This window comes from Thunnus thynnus, chromosome 14 (genome assembly GCF_963924715.1).
Source record: "Thunnus thynnus chromosome 14, fThuThy2.1, whole genome shotgun sequence".
NCBI classification, from domain to species: domain Eukaryota; kingdom Metazoa; phylum Chordata; class Actinopteri; order Scombriformes; family Scombridae; genus Thunnus; species Thunnus thynnus.
This window is the reverse complement of record NC_089530.1, coordinates 4,546,221-4,568,519: the sequence shown is the minus strand read 5'-3', so window position 1 is coordinate 4,568,519 and position 22,299 is coordinate 4,546,221. Positions and strand designations below refer to the sequence as shown.

General features: G+C 42.7%; 1 protein-coding gene across 2 annotated transcripts in view; it reads left to right on the top strand.

Moving 5' to 3' along the window:
- The first annotated feature begins 236 nt into the window (after nucleotides 1–236).
- Nucleotides 237–22,299, top strand: part of bcl11aa (BCL11 transcription factor A a) — a 53,065-nt gene continuing 31,002 nt past the window's right edge. Inside the window, exons 1-2 of one of the 2 annotated variants that reach the window (XM_067609367.1) lie at nucleotides 237–575; nucleotides 4,735–5,184. In XM_067609367.1, the coding sequence (XP_067465468.1) occupies nucleotides 521–575; nucleotides 4,735–5,184 (505 nt within the window). In that variant the 5' untranslated portion in view covers nucleotides 237–520. Of the gene's footprint in view, nucleotides 576–4,731; nucleotides 5,185–22,299 lie in introns of both variants that reach the window. The other variant, XM_067609366.1, reaches the window with a different exon arrangement.

The window sequence follows — 22,299 nt, the reverse complement described above, 5'->3', positions numbered from 1 at the left end:
GGTGTTGTTATTGCGCGTCCCGTTCGTCCCTCCTCCCACTCCCACTCCCACTCGGGTGCTTCGGCCCTGCCCATGTTTTTGTATGTCGGGTGTCCGTCCATCGCCTGACGTTCAAGTTCGCCGGGAACGTCACGTCCGTGCACTTGAACTTGCACAGCACAGAGGGGGGGTTGAGGGGAGGGGTGGTGTTGGGGGGGAGGGGGGGGTGGGGGTGGGGGGGGGCTTTTGCCATTTTTTCCATCTCTCTCCCCTCTCTCTCTCCATCCACCTCTCTCACACACACTCTCTCTCTCTTTTTTCCTCTGCTCTCCTTTCTCAAAAAAGCCATGACGGCGATCCCGCGATCCACCTTCGCCTCCGCGCCATCTTTGTATTATTTCTAATTTATTTTATTTTTTTTAATTTTTTGTGGATGACAAAGGCGTTGGATGAAGATATTCTTTTGCCCCACCGGAGTCTCCTCTCTAACCCCGGCTCTCCCCGATGTGATCCGCGCTGAACGCCGCCGCCGCCAGCCACCATGTCTCGCCGCAAGCAAGGCAAACCCCAGCACTTAAGCAAACGGGATTTTTCGCGTAAGTAGAGATGCAAAAAAGAAAGCAATTGTTCATTTCTGACTCCCTTTCAATTCATTCAGCAAAAGGGGAAAAGGGCAGCAAAAGAAGAGCTTATGGACACCGGACGCACCGCTCGGACCCGGTCAACTGGACTTAACAGCGTGGCGAGAAAGTGCGACACCTCCGTGCGTAAAAGCCGCTCGGAGCCCGAAAAGAGAGAAAAAAGTTTTGTGTGTCGGTGTATACCCGTTACTGCTTCTCTGCGAAAACAGGGAAGTTACACGGCGAGAATGTGCATTCGCTCTGGCTGCGGTGCCCCCACGGTCGCTCCGGTCAGTGGGAACGCACTGGGCTCCCGGTAGCAGAGCGCGTCCTGTCCGCGGAGCTTCGTGGAGAGATCACCCCCCGGAATATCACCATCTGATAGTTCTGCGGGCAGGTTTCATCTGCTCTCTCTCGTGCTATTTTTGGATTACTTTCAGAAAAAAAAGAAAAAAAAACTTGGAGGTGGATTTTTGGATCGAGGGGGGAAAATCTCGTGTCCGACTGTTTACAACTGCCTCCCTCTATCAGCAGCTCGGCAGTAGAGACAACACAAATCGATATATTTTACACACTTTTAAATCCTAATGCCTCTTATGTAAAGGCAGTTTATTGATGTTTAGTGTAGATGAGACGTTTCTTCCTGAAACACACAGCAGAGCCTCTGCAGCTCAGAGTTAGAAACACAGCAACAGGACAACAGCATATCTTGTCCTGTGTCTTGCATTTATTTTTCTCAAAAAGCCAAATTTGGACCGACAAAAATGTCAACTTATGATTCCAATTCTTCACGTACAGTTAAGGTAAGAAACAAATATCAGCTCATTGGTGCGTTGCAACTGCAGCGAGTGAGGAAAAGCGACAAGATATTCCAACAATGTTTAGTTGAGTCGGCAGAACCCGTCTTTACGCACGGCGTTTATTTATCACCCAAGATGCATTTCTTTTAGTTTATTGGCTTCATATTCAGGCATAAGTGCGATATGTAACGGGGAAGCAGATGAGTGTGTTTGGAAACTGTGGGGCGATTGGCAAAGTGGCGTTTATCGCCCCACCATGTGCCGTACTGTGCGCCACCTCGCACCTTTCAGCGGCTCTCCAAGTGGCCCGCAAACATAAAACAAGAAGATATTTGGGCGTCTTTACGCATCAGTGCTTGATTATGTTTCGGTATGTTGACTGGCTGTCGCCTGTGTAGCTGTTTGGTTTAGAGAGAGAGAGAGAGGGAGCGAGAGCGAGCGAGAGAGTGTGTGTGTGTGTGTGTGTGTGTGTGGCTCCGTTAGGGTGACAGTCACCATGGCCATGTGCCGTCGCTAGGAGGCAGAGCACGATCAGAAAATCCAGCGCTGAACTTGAACCTGATCAGTTTCACCACCACCCCTCTACATCTACACGGGCTACTATTTGGCGATCTCTTTAGAATAAAGGGAGAGTATACAAGACATGGGGAAGCATGGAGGGAGGGAGAAAAAGGGGGGGGGCAGGGAGGAGGACGACCCCCCCACCACCCCCCCCCAACTCTCAAAACCAGCACCACCACCAAAATCTACCATTCCTCTTCATCACCTCAAACCCACTTACTCTCCCGATATCTCCTTTTTTGTGCATCCCATTTTGTACATACATGCAGGCTGCAATCAGCATATGCAGCTACACTGTGATATGCCTGCAGACCTCGCCTTTTACTCCCTCAAACCTTACACACACACACACACACACACACACAGGCAGACACACACACACACACACACACGCATTTCATTTTGCATACAGATTTGTAATCACCCTGCTGCTCTCCAGCAAACATCCATCTCTGATTATTTCTTCTTTTTTAGCAGCAACATTTTTATTTTCTACATTTCTTACTTCTATATTTATACAAGATTATTTACAGCATATAACATTTCCAGTCTTTGCTTTTTTTAACAGCATGATCGGCTGAATTTAAGTAGTAAAATTCAACACTTCTGCTGAGTGTTTTTCAGTGTTACAACTCCACATCTCTTCCTCCAGATTAAAATACGAATTTCCATATTGTGCCAAAAAAAATGGAATACAATTTAAAATAGTTTATTTTGGGGCAGAGAGCCAGTAGTTTCATAGTTAAGTTGTGACTGTTTTATAGATTCATTACCAGACAGGTGCAACTTTTAACCTGCAGTTGCTGTTAAAGGAATTATAATTCAGAATGCATTTATGCCCTCATTTTTTTCTCCCTGTGTTATTCTTTCCAACTGAGGAAATGTGATAGAATTGTCCTGCATGTTTTGATATGTGAGAATAGTGTGCAGACATATTATCATCCTCTCTGCTCCTGTTGCTTCTTATTCCATCTGCTTTAAAAGTAGATAGAAATAAGAGATTTATACGTGTGTCTTGGAAATTTTTATTGAAATTGAACCATGTGCATGGAGACCTACTTTGTATTTTTTTTTAAAAAAAATCTTATTTAGGTCTCTTACTCTCCTTCCTCATGCTCCATTAAATCCAACAAAATGTTTTTCAACACTGGATATTCAGTCTTGAGTTCAACTTTAAAGGTGAGGGGCTTACGCAGCTTTCATTAGAATTTTTTTTGTTTTATCTTGTGAATTTAATGCCCCCCCCCCTTCCCTGGAGGCTGTTGTGTAACTTGCGTGGTGTTGTGTTGACCTGAAGTTAAATCAAAGAGGAGAAGGGTGAGGAGTAGGAGGAGGAGGAGGAGGAAGAGGAGGAGGAGGTAGAGGGGGTGATGCCGGGGGTGGAGGGGGTAGCGGTGGTGTTGGTGAATTTATCATGTTATCTCCATGTCCCAGTTTGCGCACAGATGTCGCGCAGGACTGCGGCGTTCAAATGATATTTCCTTGAGGGGATGTAGTCTACATTCAGCCACTATCTCTCTCTCTCTCTCTCTCTCTCTCTCTCTCTCTCTCTTTCTTTCTGTCACACACACTCACACAGAAACACACACACACGCTTGCATGCATTCCCACACACACTCTCCAGCCCTATCCTTGTTATCAGACAAAATCTGTACCAATCACCCAGACAGTGAAAATTAAAATCTATTTTTTGATTCTCAGTGGTTTTAAGTTCATTAAAATGTGAAATTGGGCGGCTGAGTAAAGAAGGTCAACATGCATTAGGCGGCTAGCACAGAGTCAGACTCTTCACCTTGGACTGGAAGATTTTCTTTAAAAGAGGGACAGTGAATTATGTTCTCCCGTTTCGCTTCTCTAATTCAGTGGGCCGCTCTGTTCACACTCCTCTCCCTCCACTGCAGGACGGTCTGGGCTTGACAAAGGGCTTCTTAAAAAAAGTAGTCAAGAGTTAATCCGGCCTTGGAGGGGTGAGGAATCGGGTTGAACGGCTCATTTTGGGGTGATTTCCCGCTGTACAGGCGGCTGGTGTCTAAGAACTATAAGTCAGGCACATGTAATTGAGGCCGAGGGAAGAGTTTCCCTTCTCCCTGACACACACACACACTCTCCCTGCCGCCTGCCTCTCCGCTCCCCGGCACACATGTTGGACATGTTTGTGACAGTTTTTCCTTCTGCTGATTACAGGATCAAAACCTGTACAAACAAGGTTATGCAAGTCTCATCCACATATTTAGAGTTTTGGTGAATGCTGTATTTAACCATCATTTTCCAGGCTCTCCCTGTCATTGGCAAAGAAATTGTTATCTTTGAGGAATCTGATTTCAGCTTTGCAGCTAGTCAAGATATTATTTCCCACCATTTTATGTCTATGATGTGTGATCCGGATCAGTTTGCATTGTAATCATTTTTCCTGCATTACATGCATTTCTATCATTACAAGGCACATTTTCTCACCCCGTTATTGTCTGTACCACATGTCAGGCTTTTATTTAGCTTTGTCTTTTTAAATCTTATCCTGTATGTGACAGAACGAGAATGTTTTTAGGTTTTTTGGTGGTACTCTTCCCTTGTCATCAATTCCCACAAATAGTTGTATCAATATAAATTACAGGAGAAAAAAAGAAAAATATGAACACATGGTTTCTGCTAAGAGTAAGCATCACCTTCTAATTTCCTCTTTTTTGCTCACTCTCCCTCTTTCCTCCCACCCCTCTCTTATTCTCCCTCTTCCTCTGCGGTTGTCCCCCCCTCCTCTCTCTCTGCCTCGCCAGCAGCCGAGCCCCTCTCCACGGCCGTCGTCTCGTCGGAGGAGCTGTCGGAGCGCTGCTCGGAGCACTCAGAGGAGAGCGGCAGCCTCAACGGGCACCACCCAGGCTCGACCGTGGGCCGGCTGGCCCGGCTGGGTCACGACGCTCACCCCTCGCTGGAGCAGGACCTTCTGACCTGCGGCCAGTGCCAGGCCACCTTCCCCCTGGCGGACATCCTGCTCTTCATCGAGCACAAGAGGAAGAGATGCCACGGGCCGCCCTGCCTGGCTGTGGGCCGGGGGCTGGACAAGCCCCCCTCGCCCTCCCCAGGCTTGGCCCTCACCCCGTCGCCCGCCTTGGGCTCCCTGCGCAGCCGGAGGCCCGTGGAAGTGGGAGTCCAGGCTACGCTGGCAGAGGACGACGAGGACCGGTTTTCGTCGCCCCGGGGTATTTTCCCCAAACAGGAGCCTCTCCCAGGTAACCATACCTGCTTTCAAACTCCCAACATGCATCACTTCTGTCTGGATTTGACCACATGGTTATCGGTGGCAGTGGCTTTTCTGAGGCAGTAGTTGTCAGATTTTCTGTGTAGAGGCTAAGGAGGCAATTTCAGAGTAAAATCTGGCAGAATACAAAAAAAAAAAAGGACAATAGTCATTTTTTCTCTTAACATTTTCAGAAGCGCTACATGTCAAGACATAAATGAATTCCTGCAGCTTGAAAGCAGCTTTCAGTGTCCAGATTCTACAGTGTCATTTTGGTTGTGTGTATTGCCCTGGATGGGTGTATATTTGTGGGTGTGTGTGCAACATCAGGTAGTGTTTTCATATCTTTGACGCATTGTGTGTGTGTGTGTGTGTGTGTGTGTGTGTGTGTTGCTGTACGGTACGACAAGCCGGCGTAGTCTGAAGCGTAGCCTACATGTCACCTACGAACGCTCCACCCAAACCATGTGGGAGACTGCGGTAGTCTGAGCGCAAGGTTTTTATAGGTGACACACACATGCCAGTCCTTGTTAAGGCGAGCCATCTGATTGGCTGAGGCTTGGTGGGGGTTTTATCAGACAAACAACAACAGAAGGACGTCACAGGTGGGGAGGAACCCTCCCAAGAATATCTGTTCTCTGTTATAGATGACAAAAAAAGCACACACAATGGTTTGATTTAGGATGGCTTTCTCTCTCCGTCTGTGTGTGTGTGTGTGTGTGTGAGAGAGAGAATGTAACGGATCCCATCAACCTAAGTCTGACCAATTGTCCTTCCACTGATCCTCTGAATTCAATGCAGTATGTGAGTGAATGTGTGTGTATATTTTCCCAGTTTGCCCACTTTGGCCATGGTGACCAAATCCCAGTGGCAAAGAGACATGGGTGACCTTGATTTTGTGGTACCACTGGTCAGTGTGTTTGTGCACTTATGAGGGCTATTGTGGGTGTGTGTGTGTGCAGATGGGGATCATTGGCTGAACTGAAGGGAAAACTCTGTGTGTGTGTGTGTTTGTGTTTGTGTGTGTGTGTGTGTGTGTGTGAGCATTCATGACTCTGACTTTCAGTCTGGGGAGTAACTGCGAGCTTCTTCCTGGGATTGGGTGCACAGAATGTGTGTTCTTGCATAACGTGTTTGTGTGTGTATGTGTGTGTGTGTGTGTGTGTGTGACTCTCTCTCATGTGGCCCTAGCAGATGTGTCCGCTCGATGTGGTTTCCCCCCCTCTCCCACTGCCACATCTTACCCAAAGAAATGCAGCCCAGCTCTCCATCTCTTTCATTCTTTTTCCCCCCTTTTTTCCCCGAGTTTACCTCTGCAACAAACTTCATAGGTAACACGCACAATTTTTCCTCCAGTTGCATCTCTCCCTCTCCTTCCCTTTTCGTCTCCTTCCCCAGTGCGAGAATCAAATGAGAGGCGAGCACAGAGAGGGAACAGCCAGTTTTAGTTTTGCTCATAGAGAGAAAGTCGTTTATTTAAAGCATCTTAACACCACTAATTATTTGTTGCAGCGCCATTTTTTTCTTCTCCTTGTGCATTTTAATTAGCAGTAGTTTTTAGTGGCGGGCTGCCTGTACTAAATTAGCCGTTACAGAGAGAGAGAGAGAGAGAGAGAGGGAGAGAAAGAGGGAGCGAGGATGAAATAGAGCAGCGGAAACACAGAAGCAAAATACACACTTTATCACTTTGCTCGTTGAATGCAGCTCAGGAATCCTAAATGTTGCCGTTTGTTTTCCATTTTGTCATTTCTGTGTTTGAGGAAATAAGCACAATAAGATGTTGGGAGCACTGCTCGTCCTTTCTTGTAATGGATCTCACTCGCCACAATGAAAATTTAGAGTTGCAGGAAGTGCAGATGAAGGAAATCGTTGAGAGTCAAACATGCATTTGACCTTTGACCTCGTCTTCGCTGGCTCGGGCACTAGAGACAAATCTATCTACTGCTTTTTTTTTTAGCCAAACCTGCTTGTGTCCCAGCAGTGACTATACATTTCAACACACACCCACTCCCCCACTCACACACACATACACACACACACTCTCACAGACACTCACCAGCTAAACTGGGTTATTAGAGCGATTTACATCATAATACAGGCGTCTGGTTGCTTCAATAGCGTTGTGTGTGGGAACGTCTTGGTAGGAACAGCTGTACACTCAGACAGGAGGAGAAAACAGGACAGCAGCGTTATATATCTTGTCTGATGTTGACGTCAGGCTGAACGGCAGAAAGGCCAAGCATTATTACATGTTTGGAATTTCAGACAAAAAAATGTCCATCTGCTTTCTGCACATAAACAAAAAAATCAATCTTCTTTAATAGATGCTTCTTTTTTTTTTTTGTTCGGACCTTCTCTTTGCCACTGGACACACACCAGCAGCATCTCACATGCTGAATTTACACAACACGTCCATTCTGATAGCTGATAATTAAAGCCAGTATTTTCCCTCCCGACCCTTGCTTTCATCCTAATTGACCCCAAACTGTCACGGTGAAGTAAAGATGTCAGAAAAAAAAAAAAAAAAAAAAAAAATCTGCTGGAATTTCGAATGCGATTACAGCCGTCCAAAAGCATTCCTAATGACAAAAAAAGGAGGAGAGGGAGGAATGCGAGTGTGTTTCTTATTTGTAAATGCTGGCTTGGTGTTCCACTGTGTCTCTAATAGTACATGTAGGTTTTCCTTACAGTGAATCAGGCCTCCTCTCAGCCAGTAAGAGATCATATTTTTTTTTACAGTAAAGACTGTTAAATACTATTGCTGTTCTACTAATATTTTAAATTCAGCACAATTTTTATTGGGTTCTGGTTTTAGCGTCCACATGACTGAATGTGTGTGGTTTTTAAGCACTGTTTAATCATACAAATACGATCACACTATTAGTTTTCATTTATCTTCTTGCTTTTTAGAGGATTTGCTTCTCATAATTATATTTAAATCTAACATCTATGACAAATCCAGGGAATGTTTTTAATCCTACAGTGGAAGGAAGTGAGGCATCTTTTCCTTCAGCTCTGTTTATGTAGCTTGCTTTTCTGCATGTATCTGCCTATATAATGTGACGGCTGTATGGCTGCTTGTTGTAAAAAATGTGTGTATCTGCGTCTATGGTCAGAGTGCTACAGAGCTGCTGCGGCTGCTGCGAGGCTCAGAGGAACACAAAGCGTCGGACTTGTGCCGGAACGCTGCTATTTACATATCAAACAGCTCCGACCGAGGAGAGCTGAGACATTACCTGTGTGTGTGTGTGTGTGTGTGTGTGTGTGTGCAAGAGAGAGCACTGTACAGGCAAAATGCCGATCAGCGATGCAAAAAGACAGCATACCCGCCCACCCACACCACAGACACACACACACACACACACACACACACATGGTTTGTGCTCTCTCTCTTGCCCATTTATTCTATTAATCCCTGACTGAGATGAAATTTCTGATTATAATCCCTGAGGCGCCCCTCATTCAGAAACAGCATCGCTAATGTCTCAAAAGAGAGAGCTGCATGTGTGTGTGTGTGTGTGAATATATGTGTGTGAATGGCCATATCTCTCTCTGTGTGTTTTTTTTTTCTTTTAACTGAAGTGGTTTTGATTGAAAAAAATCTTGGCTTGAAAATTAAAATTTAAGATGAATTCTTTGTGGATTATTATTATTATTATTATTATTGTTATTACTATTATTTAAAATAAATATAATCTCTGTCCAGTCAGTCAATTGATTTCTTATAATGAGCATCAAGAATTTAATCCTTTCCTCTATGGAAAATCAGAGATGATGTGTGTGTTAATGAGCAGAAATTGATACGCAGCCAGAACACAGAATTGTTCATCTTATTGACCGCTTATTCCATTGAGCAGTATTGGCAGATAAGCTGTGTTAGCCTATCAGTATTAGCTGATTAACTGAGATGTTATCAGCACTAGCACACGCTGATAAATTCCAACATTTCTCGAGACAAATATGATATTTGTCACCCCAAAATATCCAGTTTTCAGTCCATTATTATGGTCATCCCACTGAAGAGTCATCCTGGCTTGAAGCCTTGTAACATGACTATTGTTAGTCTATGATCTAGTGATTAGCAATTAGCTTATCATCACTGGCTAATACTACCGACCTCAATACACATTAGTGCATTTTTAACACCCATTCATTGTCTGGCTCGGTGTCAGATATCGCTCTCTATCTCATTTCTATTCTCTCCTCTTCTTTTTTGTTTTTTTTTTCTCATTTTCTCTTTTGGCTCATGCGTCTGTCTCTCTCCCTGCAACATTAGCAGTCAATGCAAATCCGGGACAGCCAATTGATACTGCATCAATTACAGTATGTTTGTTGCATGTGTGTGTGTGTGTGTGTGTGCGTGTCATGCTGTAGCACATCCCGGCAAGCCTACAAAGAGATTTCACACACAGGCTGCCATTACTAATCTATTGTCGCTCTCTCTTTCTTTCTTTTCTAACATAAGATTTTAGTTAGTGGACTCAAGTGCAGCGTTTGAACTCCAGCATTTTGTCTGCCTTTTGAATGAGCTCGCTGAATGTAAACATCTTGCTGTATGCAGAAAATGTCAGCAGCAGGATAACACATTCGGCAGGCCACTGGAATGACAGGAAGAGCTAATAATCTGCCGCCAAGACCAACAAGCTGCATTGTGTTTTATATTCAGCGCTCACAAAAAAGCTGCATATTGACTGTTAGTGTTAGTGATTATTGTCTTGCTGCACTGTAAATGTGTGGGTGTGTGTTTGCAGAGCGTGTCTGCAGTCCAGACGGACCAAAAAACTTGGAATTCACTGCTGACAAATTTTGGACGTAGTAATAAAACAAGGAACGGAAAAGCAGTGCTTTGGGCAGAGATTTTGTGTTGCTGGAAATAGAATATGGAGCACTTCACGTGAATTTTAAGATTCACATTGTTGCTTTCCTCTTGCCTGTGCTGGGAAAGTCCAAACCGGTGAGCCTGTTGATTTATCCTTTATCCTGTTCGGTAATGCTCAAAGCACACACACACACATACACACACACATACACACACACATACACACACACACATACACCGTCAGACACACACCCATCTTTTGTTACATAAGATAGTGTTAGGGCAGCAGCATTGAATCTCTGAACTAAATCTAGTCCGCTTTCGCAGGGGTTCCCAACCTGTGGGTCGGGACCCCCACATGGGGTCACAAGACAAACCTTAAGGGTCACAAGATGATAACAGGATCGGAGAGCACAAGAATAACAATTCTGCTACAATTTATTCACTTATGCACATTAATGTCTTAGACTTTTCTCTAATGTTTTCTTTTTTCTTTAGAATTACAGGATAATTTTAATAAACAAAATAAGAAAAAATGAAGTTTTGGTTAACATGGTAGATTTCTGACACTGGTGACAAACGCTTCATTTTAAGGGGTAACATCATGCATGAGTCCTGATTCTTCATTCAAATGACTCTGGGTGATCCCAGGAAGTGTCTTTGAGCAAGACGATGGACTCCTGCTACGTCCACTGCTGGCTGCTCCGTAGATAAATGTGACCTTTGACCTCCTTGAGGTGGAAGAGGTATTGAGATCTAAAAATGCAAGTAAAACTAGCAATACCTCAGTCTAAAAATCCTCCATTACAGGCACAAGAAAAGTATTACCAGTAAAATGTACTTTAAGTACTTACTCGGCATCATGTAATTAGATTATTATTACTCATGCGGTGAAAACAGTATTTTAATGTTTAACAGCTTATAATGGAGCTGATTTCAGGTAGTTTGTACTGATTCAGTAGTTCAGACTATAATAATGTGTCATATTTTTAAAGCTTATTCTATTTTGTTTGTATGTAGAGTGATCTTCAATGTAACTGAAAACTATGGCTGCCAAATAAATGTAGTGGAGTAGAAGTATACAGCAGCATAAAGTGGAAGCACAAACAGTAAAGAGCGTGTACATTAAATCTGTAGTTAAATACAGTACTTGAGTAAATGTACTTAGTTCCTCACTATCTCTGCCTGTGCAGTGGGGAAAGAGAGTAGAGAGTCTCATATTATCATATTAGTGGTTGGATGATGGATGCTGTACACTTGACAGAATAATAACAGCGAGTTGTTTAGGCTGCCAGCTTTTTTATAGTGCAAATTACTACAGTATCTGTTGAGTCTTCCCAGGACAAGTAGTCTGGTTGCACAGGAAGTGATGCGTTTTCCATTTGGAATAAATAGAAGAGGAGCGTGAGCAGCAATCATCACCATCACCACGGCTCAACAGACACAACAACATCATCAACATTAAAGGGTAAAAAAACAACAAAAAATAAAAAAGCAGGAGAAAGACGTCATGCTGCCCACACGTTTTGATTGACAGCTGGGAACCCTGGGAAGTGCGGCGCAGACACACCGCGGCGGCGACAACCAAAGATGGAGACAGATCTGTTTCAAACCATAGATCTCCCGCGTTACTGTGGTTGCTAAACCATTTTAAAACAATGACAACAGCAGAGAAAAGAAAAGACATTTTAAAAAGACCAGCGTTATTTCCCGGTTTGCAGTATTTACAGCGGCGACGATGTGTCAGAGGCATGTGTGACGTCAAGTGGACTACTGTACTCGCTCTGTGATGGAGGATTGTTTATTGATCTGGCTCTTTGGTGTTTATGCGAGCGATTCGACATCCACGCTACATTTACTCCTTCGTGGTGAGAGGGAAAGCTGCTGTTTTTGGCTCACTTGCTGCTCACTGTGTGTGTGTTTATTCCTGTACACACACACACACAGACACACACACACATGGCTCGGTCTGCTCAGGGGGTGCACATGTAACTCAGCTCTCTTATTATGTTGAATGGAGTTGAAGGCCTGTTCATAAAACTGTTTATACACTACAAAGCTTATTTATATAGGCCACTGGATTACAGACTGGTTCTACACACACACACCACACACACACATGCACACACACACATATATATTCAGATATGACTGCTTAGATATCTGTTCATTCGTCAGTGCTTCCCTTTGTATGTATCATTACTTATACAGCATGTCTACATGTATTTGTGTGTGTATATGTGTGTTTCAGTGGAGCATGAGTGGACATGAAAGTGTGTGTGTGTGTGTGTATGTGTGTGAGCTGGCAGTGTGGATGCAGGACATCCCCTGGTAGTGTGTGCCAGGGCTGAGCTGGCAATGTCTATGTGGCCTGTGTGTGTGTGTGTGTGTGTGTGTGTGTGTGTGTGTGTGTGTGTGTGTGTGTGTGTGTGGAAGGGCCTGGCTCCTTACTCTGGTTTCATGTTCCTCATTTGGCTGAACTACTACTACAACTGCACACACACACACACACACACACTGCCACCCTGTAACTGTGTGTGTCCATATGTAGAGCACGTATACTGTAAAGGCACACAAGCTCTGTTTGAGTGGGTATAATCTTTTATGTTGGCATTGTGATCCTCAGCCTGTTTGTTCTCGTCACTCCCACCACCTTCTCCACTTTACATCCTTCTTCTCAGCAAATTAAAAGCACCTTTAGTGCCAAATAAAGTGGGATCCATCCTCAAAGCAGGATAACATACAGTATGTAATTCCTATGATCGCTCCATATTGTGTTTAACGTGCACAAAAGTGCAAGACGAGACGCCCGAGTCCCCGACAGCACAATTTGTTCACTTGGAGGAAGCTTCAGTGTGAGATCACCTGCATGAACAAGGAGCCAAAACAAGCTCAATCATTTATACTGATGATGTCATGGACCTACATTTTTAAATCCTAAAAGTATTAGTAGTAAGTCACAGTCCAGGGAACACCATGTATCTCCACATCTGGTCACTTGGAATTTATCAGATTAAATGAAGGATTAATGCTCTGGAGCTGAAACAAGTGGTCACTTAATCAATTAGTGGAACAACAGAAATGGATTTGTGGCAATTCTGATAATCAATTTATTGTTTAGGTCAAGTTTAAAGAAAAAAAAAATCCAAAAATTCACAGTAGTCTTTGGATTTCAGACTGTTGGTCAGACGAAATAAACTATTTGAAGATGTACGCTTGGAAGATGTGACATTTTTCACTGTCGTCTGACATTTAATAAACCAAACAATTATCAAATTAATTAAGAAAATAATTGTCAGACTAATCAATAATAAAAACTATTATCCACACTCCTTAAAAACACCCATTCCTCTACTTCTTAGGAAAATAAAGCAATATGAAAGCCATCAGATTGTCTCAAAAATGCATTGTTGCAAAGCCTAAAACAAGACAGTTTGTCCTGGATGATGAGAAGCTGACAGTTTAGAGATGGGTGGTTTCCACAGGACAGCCTTTGAAAAGCTGTTTATAGATTGTTTATCGTGTTGTGTGTTTACTAGTCACAGCCTGGTGTATGAAGTTGGGTTCCACCGGTATGATGTGTCATTGCTGATTTCTTGTTGATGTGTTGAATACACTGCATGAATATATTATTACATCACACTGTAAAGGTTTATTCACACACAAATCTAAATACACACATGTACGTGAACATGCAGTATGCTCATAGTAACCTACACATGTACAATCTACACCAGTGGCAGGACACATTTAAGGAGTCGCAACAGGACAGGAAAGCAGAAAACATATTTCTGCTGCACCAGATTATGTTTATTTTTTCTCTAATCTTTGCTTTTTCCTGTGAATTAATGGACAAGTTTACCTCCTAAAATATTTAACAAGAGGAAAATATCACTTTTGGTCATAATCTGAAATATGCAACCAGTGGTGACGAGGAGTCATAAGCCAAAAAAGTTTGGAGCCACTGATCTATTTTATGACTTTGATCTTATGTTGTGACATTTTTATTATTATCATCACAAAGTGTTAAAGTGTTTTAAAGTCTATCTCGTAATGGTTTAAATTCAATTTCTAAGTTGTTTCCACTAAAATTTTTTAATTTTTTTTTTAAAGGTGTAAATACTTAAAAATTTTTGAAGGTTGAAAAGTGACAAATCCATAGAGGAAAAAAGAATCTGCTATCTCTCATGATGTCACCAACATCGACTGTTGTCGGGATAAACCCCAAAACACATTATTACAGTTTTCACTCCTCAGATGTCGAGGAACACCACCGTTTAATGATGCTTAAAAAAATCATACACGCATAAACACACACACATGCACGTATAAGGAACTCCCCCATCGCCACCAGCAGCAGCGGCGCTGACTTTTCCCGATAATTTGCGGAGGCTCATTTGAATTTTAAGCGCTACTTTAATCTTCAAAGCTCAAATAGCTTTATGAATATGCATGCAGTGGGCAGACTTTAGTTCATTACCTAGTTGTAAATTCTAATGACCATTAGGTCCTCACAGTAATTGCCAATTGTTTTGCATTTTTGATTGGCCTATTACCATGCACATTCGCGGCGCACATCAGCTATGCTTGTCAGAGCCGGCATGTCAAGGGGTGTTTGTGTGTTTTCAGTGTGTGTCGTGTGTTTTCTCATTTGTGCCTTGGGTGAGATATGTGTGTGTGTGTGTGTGTGTGTGTTTTTTAGGCTAATATAAATGAAAGTTGCATTTTTTTTAATTGTGTGAAGATTGAGAACCGAGCCAGAGATTGGACATATTTAATTTACATGATGTAACGTCTGTTCCCTCATTACACTGCTTGTCTCTCACAAACACACACAGACACACACACACACACACACACACAAAATACACCCAATGCAAACCATCTGGCTCTCCCCTGTACGTGTCGGTCTTGACATGGTAAAATGATTTCTCAATGCCCATCTCTCTCTCTCTCTCTCTCTCTCTCTCTGTCAGCCTATTCATTTTTAGTGTCACCCCCCCCCCCCTTTTTTTCTCTTTCTCCTTGAACAAACAGATGTCAGATACCTCTATTTTTCCCTCCCCGACTCTATCTAAGGCTGCCATTTTGGAGACAGTGATTCGTCTTCCTAAGTGAGTTTCTCTGTAAACATGGACGGAAACTCAAAAAAAAGAAAAAAAAAAAAAAAAAAGAACGAAAATGAATTCCATTGTTCTGTCCGCAGCAGAAAAATGTGTCTCCTTCTGGTGTGTGTGTCATGCGGTTGTGCATACACACAAGAAAATAGGCACCTGTGCGTAAACACTCACTTAGCTACATGCTTGCAGATGCACACACACCCTATGGGTACGCTTCCTTTGAAAAGGAGGCCTCTTCTGAAAATGCTTTTTTTTTCTTCCGTGAGGGATAGAGAGGAAGACAAAAAAGGAAAGAAAGTCAATAAAATAAATCAATTTTCATCTAATAATGAGGCCGGACAATTAAGAAAATGAGAACAAAGATGGAAAGCGGCAACAACAAACGAGAACAACTGGTGCACGGGCGCTAATCTTTATGTTTTCTTCTTCAGTTCCCTTTGTTGCTTCATTTTTTTCTCATCTTTTCACCCTCCCTTTATGCCCCCCTACACGCACACACACACACACTCTTCCCCACGTCTTCCCAGTTTGTGTACAAGCGCTGTGAGGGAGATATGGGAACCTACATAGCGATGAAAAGGAATTCTTAATTGGCCAGAAATTAGCAATGTTACGAATGGTGGTGTAATGGACGCAGCCGAATGGAAGGAGTGTGTGTGTGTGTGTGTGTGTTTCGAGGGGTTGTCTCCGGTGGGACTCACGAGGCCTGTTTCCTGAGGTCTCTTTTAGCCCCCCTACAAATACACACACACATATGCAGACACACACACACACACACACCCTTATATACCTCTGGCTGCTGTTACTCACTTCAAAGTTGTTAATATTCAGCTGGGAAACTGTATCCAGAGCACAGCTAAATTATTAAGCGTATGAACTTTTTAGGCAGTAAGATGAACTGATGGGCCACATCTATGAGATCCTCCTCTTCTTCACGTGTGTATGTGTGTGTGTGTACATGCCCTCTCCTTCTGCCCGATGCTTGGTCTTTGGCCAAGGGTATGCATAATTGATCCCATACCCGCTATCATTTTCTTGATGTAATTGCCCCGGTAAGATATGATGAAATCTAATGGATAATTTACCCCCCAAAAATGGATAGAGAACTGCTAAAATGTACATTTTAGGCATTTTTCTCCATGTATGCGTGACTTTGTGTGTGCATGTGTGATTAATATCCACAAATATTTCAGCTGTGTGTGGTCATACTGGAAAAAGATGTTTGCAGAAGGGTAAAAACTTTCAAAATCTGTCCTTTTATTGCTGACATGAATCTTTATCATGTAGTTTTATAATATATATCATTGCCAGTACAAGCAACTACATTAGTTATGGTATTTAAAAGAAAATAAATAGCAAATCCATGCTTTTCTGGAAAAATAACATTATTTTTGTCTGTGTATGGCTGTCTGAAGGTCACAGTTTAATTCCCACTGCATCAGTGGGATGTTAGAAAATCAGCTTTGTTTTCTTTATCACCATAAAAAGCTTCAACAAATCTGAAGAGTTCATTTCATTTTCCAAACCTGTACAGGAATCATACCCGAAGCTAAAATCACAAAATTGCCCTCAAAATTACACTGGCAATAACAACAGCGATATTTAATTCTTATTTCATCTCACCGTCCCTCAACTATTCAGCTCAGTCTGCCCCAAACACAAACTGAAAAAAAACCCCATGTACTTAAAAATAGACATCATCTATCTTGTTAAATAAATATTGAAGTGTGAAAGAGACTGTAATTCCTTGAACTCTTGCCCTGCAACAAATAAGCCAGGAGGAAAGCCAGCCTTTTGTGTGTGTGTGTGTGTGTGTGTGTGTGTCTTTAAAGCGAAGACCAAAAAAGAGAGAGAAAGAGAAAAACAAGCACCTTCACCTGCTCTTTATGAATTTCCCTTCATATATCTTTCACTCACTGTCTCTCTGTCTTCTCTTCCTTTGTCAATCTCTCTTTTTCTCATCCTTTTTTTTTCTTACCTGCAGTTTTTCGTTGGAAGACAGATGTGTTTCAACACGCTCTGGACTGTAGTTAACACCGCTGATCTCTCTCTCTCGTTCTCTCTCTCTCTCTCTCTCTCTCTCTCTCTCTCACACACACACACACACTCACTCACTCACTCACATGCACTTTTTATCTCCCTTAATTTAATGGAACCTAACCTGTCTTTTGGCCTTTGTTTGATTTCTGACTTTTTTTTGTTTTTGTTTCTAGCTTGTAGAAAAGCGTCTGTTCGAAGGTACTCTCTTAAGACGAACGTGTGTGTGTATGTGCATATAACACACCCCGAGCACCGTCTGCCGACAGACAGACAGACAAAGGGACACACACACACACACACACACATGCACACACACACTGTTTATCTTTGCCATACAAGGGAAATGCAGGCCCCAATCTGCAATGCTGGGAGAGGTGTTGAGAGAAACGGGGGGATGGGACGACAAAATAAAAAGGGCAGAGAGAGAGAGAGAGAAAGAGAGAGATGAGGAGGAGAGGGCATAGGGGTAGATCACCCTGGGGGGATAGGGGATGTGAGGGAGAGAGAGAAAGAGAGAGAGAGAGAGAGGGAGGGGAGAGTGAGGTAGGAAAGGCTGGGTCCTGACGATGGCTGTCCATTAACAGATGAACTTGGCCGACGTCCAACTGTTTGATGAGACGGGTGTCATAGGGTTGTGTGTGTATGTGTGTGTATGTGTGTGTATGTGTGTGTGTGTGTGTGTGGGTGGGTGGGTGCGGGGGCTACACACACACACACACACACACACACACACACAATTACACACACTATCTTTCTCGTTTTGGCTCAGCATATTAACCCACTGTTAGTGTCCGCCTTGCTCTCATTTTTATCTACCTGCACACACACCTCTCTCACACACACTCACTAACATAGTTCGGTAGGACCAGTTCAGACCGGTTTGCTGGCATGGAAACGGTGCCACGGAGGGTTAAAGAAGAAAAGTAGAAAAATGAAAAACAACAAAAAAGTTCAAACACACAAAGGAAAAGAAAGGGAAAAAAAAAAATTACAGCAGATTTCCACTAATGCCCCTGACCTGCAGAGCCCTGCACTTCAAGAGATAGAAAGATAGAAGGAGGAAAAAAAACGCACATAGAGAAAGTCAGATAGACAGGCAGAAAAGCAGGAGGAAGTAAAATATACATATTTTTAACCTTTGTGGAACTGTGCTTGTGTAACTGAGTGCAAGTTGACAGTGCCGGAGCGTATTTATATTTACAGCAACAGCCAGGGTCAGGAGGTGCAACAGGGAGGAAGGAGAGGGTTACACACTTTCTGTACGTTTACAAAGCCGAGCTGCCGCTGCTGCTGCTGCTGGCTGCCGAGCAGGTTTAGTGGGTTTGATGCCTTGCTTAAGGGGCACAGTTGGAAAGTGGTACAATGAGCTGCGTTTCAACTTGTATGTGTAAGTTGCGCAGGTATTCGATGGTAGTTGCTGTCCTGGCTGTCATGACATTTTTACTTTTGATTGATGGGATTAGTGCCTTGCTCACTGGTATTCATGTGTCCTACTTTGAAGATATGTGTTGGCGGTTAAGTTCCTGTTTGTGGATGTTGTTGTTCAGTAACTACAGCCTAGTGCCTTGCTCAGGGGCTTTAATAGCGTTCATCTTTGTACTCTAGGTGTGAACTTTAATGGTAGTTTTCAGATGGTCTCAGATGGTTTCTAATATTATAATGGGGGGTAGACAGTTGATTTGGACCTTTCCGGACATTGGCACTAACAATGTCACACTGGACTTTGCGTGTTTTTTTCCGCCCCTATAATAAAGCATGTGCTCATTATTGCTACCATGTTGTACAAGACACACTGTCCCACTCACACATAACAAGGATCAAAGGTGACATGTGGCGAGTGAGAGTTGCATGACTAAAATAGGACTCCACACATGCAGGAAATAAACCATAAAGTCTACACTTGTAACAGTTAGGAGGTCACATATACATGCTCATAACCTTTAAGAAGGAGACAGCAAGGCATCAAGGCATTTCCTGACTGTCGCGGGTCACAAAGCTGACAAAAAGTTTTTATTCACCAAAACTGTTTACTACTGATGTGCAGCTTTAAAAAACGGATCATTAGCCATAATTAGAAATATTAGAGATTTTACACTTATTTTAATTATGCAGGTTACATTGTCTCAAATTTTGCATGGAAGTACCCAAGAATTGCATAATGTACAGTTACATAGTATTCCTTTCAGTAAATGTTTTACAATAATAGAAGTTAATTTGCTCCAAATGTTAAACATTGTAGTCTGAAATATCATAACAGTAACTCAGGACATGCGCTTTGCATATGTAGTTAGTTTCAACAGAACTTGTAGAATTGTAGGATTGCAATGATTGATTGTGTCAGGAGTTTGCTGTTGTCAGAGGTCCTGCACAGTATAGATGAGTGAATGCGACATCTGGGCCCAACATACTGTGTAGAAAGTTTAAAAGTGTCCTGATGTTCCAAGGGATGTAAATGTACCCTGCACAAAGTGTATCTCTGTGTGTTTTTGGACATATTTGTGCCAGTATTGTAGACTCCATGTTGATCCTTGTGGTCAGTGCAAGCACAAATCTGAGCTTTCACAAGAGTTTAAAATAAAGGCCAGAGACGCCTGTTTGACATTTCTGTATGTGTGAGTGCAGGGGTAAAGTAGCTTTGCTTGGCTGTTTTACACACACGTCTCATGGTTATGTCATTTATCAAGGGTCAATGGGTGTATACTGTATGTACTGTACATGTGAGTGTGTGTGCCATATGATAGGGCAGGTGGTATGTGGACTTTATGTTTGCAGTGTGGGCTCTTACAGTACATGCAACGTGAACTGTGAACTGGACACCATGACCTTCACCTATAAGTACAGACAGAAACACATGGAGCAAATACAGAACAGTCAGCTTATGTAATATAACACTCCATTTTTGGACATTCAGTTGAAAAGACACAGTTCAGTTCACACTTGCTGATATGCAAATGCATGCCAATTTGTATAAGTTAATTTGAAAGAACTGTTAAAGATTTATTTTGACCATTTGGGAACAGTAGAACAATCTGTAAACACAACACTGACACATCATCACTTCATAATGTTCTTATGGTGAACATGTTAGCAAACCGCTGCCTATTAACATATCCAGCAGACATGTAGCATACATTTAGAGTCATGTTTCTGGCCCATATTCCCTCTCCTTTTAGCTCTAATTTGGTCTCCACCAACTCCTGAAAAACATATCTGACTCTTTAGCTGCTAAATGCTCCGCTATGTTCACCCGCTGCTAGCATTGTCTGTCTGTAGCTTGGTGCTGGGCAGGTAGCATACAGTGGATTTCAACATCTTTTACATTAAACATAGTAATTTGACCCATTGTTAATGCAAGAATATTGGTTAGTGCAGCTTTAATATGCATTATATTGTTGAATTAGCCCACAAGCTAATCAGCAACGGGGTTAAATGAGCTCTCCTCAAGCTGTCTCATCAGAGGCTTTAGTTAGCTTAACATATTGAACCTATATTTAATTCAGGTGTCTGTCTACCTTGGTTTTTGCATACACTATGTAGCATCATTTGTACATATAAGTTTTACAAGATTCCTGCTTGAATTCACATTTTTTTCAGCAGAGGACATGGATGGTTATGAAAGCATATATGTCTTTATTTGTTGTATGGTCCATATCTTTAAGCACTTTCAAAGTCACAATACCCTCCAGTGCACTTTAAACTTCTTGATGGGGTTGTTGATGTTGAAATCGCTCAGTTTTACTTCTCCATAAAGCAAATTCTGTCACACAAAAATAGCAATTGGAACTGTCTGCCCTTCTTAAATCTTGCCTGACTGGTGAAGATATTCCATTATTTCTCTTGGTGAGAAGTAAGAGGTTTCTAATATTGATATTTGTAGAGATTATTGTGTATTGGTGTCAAATTCTTTTGAGAATCCCTGACCACTGCTGCAAAGTCTGTAAAGGCAGGGCAGTGCATCCACAGTTTTAACACATACACACACACACACACACACACACACACACATGCACCCCCCTAAGGCTTGTAAGTGGTGTAACTTACTGTTCCTACCATTGGCTATATCTTTCCTCAGCCCCCGTCCTGCAGGCTGTTTGTGGCAGCATTTGCTGCATTAAAAATGAGAGCTGCTTGGCTTGGAGCTACCATATCGGCTACCTTCTTTTCTCCCTGCGCTCTAATCTTATGTAAACACAGAAATCAGCTCCCAGCTCGCTCTGGCAGATGCAGGCCAGCAGTGATGTCCCACTGTGATATATCCCTCTAAAGCCTGGATTAAAAGTTTGGAGGCACGGGGCGTTTAGGGGAGGGGAGTTTATGTAGGAGTTGGGAGGGGGGGGCAGGGTGGGGGGGGGGCAGCTGTCATCTCTCCAGTGTATTTATACCTGAGAAAAAAGAACGAAAGATTGAACCAAGGTCGCAAGTTGGTTGGAATCCGGGTAGTTTGAGTGAATGTATTCTTCCTGACAAGAGACTGTGCAAGAAAAGTCTAAAGAGGAAGCTATAATTGTTCAGGAGAAACAAATGTTTGCACTCCACAGGGTTAAAGCACAAATCTATTTTTTCATTAATGGGAGGGTGGCAGCTCTGTGCTTTAAAGTGTCTAGTCTGCCAGACATTCACAAGAAGAAGAGAAAAGCAAGGGAGGGAGACAAGCATCCCAAAAGAGAGACAAAGATAAAGTGGAATAAAGAGACGGAAAGAAAAAGATATCTACACCACGCTGAAAGAAGCATGTTGTGATGTGACCCGTGTCCAGCTCCGTGTACGCATAAAAGCATCTGTCTTCAAAGATGTATTTTATGTGTGTGTGTGTGTGTCTCTATGTGTTTATCAGTGTCTACGGATGTCTGTGTGTATCTGTGTCTGTGAATGATCTATGGTTTGTGTTTACTGTGCCATATTTCGGCCGGGTCTGCCGTCACTGGCGTATGAATGATAAATTGCGGATGTCCATCGGATTCACCCGAGCACCTGTGGTCCCTCGCTCCCCAGGCCGTGTGGCAGGAGAGCAGAAATAATAAATAAATAAGCAAAGTAAGAGATAAACAAAAAAGGCCTCTTAGGGACGGAACATTTTTTTTTGTCTCCAGGGATTTTTCAGGATGCAAGTTTCTTTTTCCCAGGACAT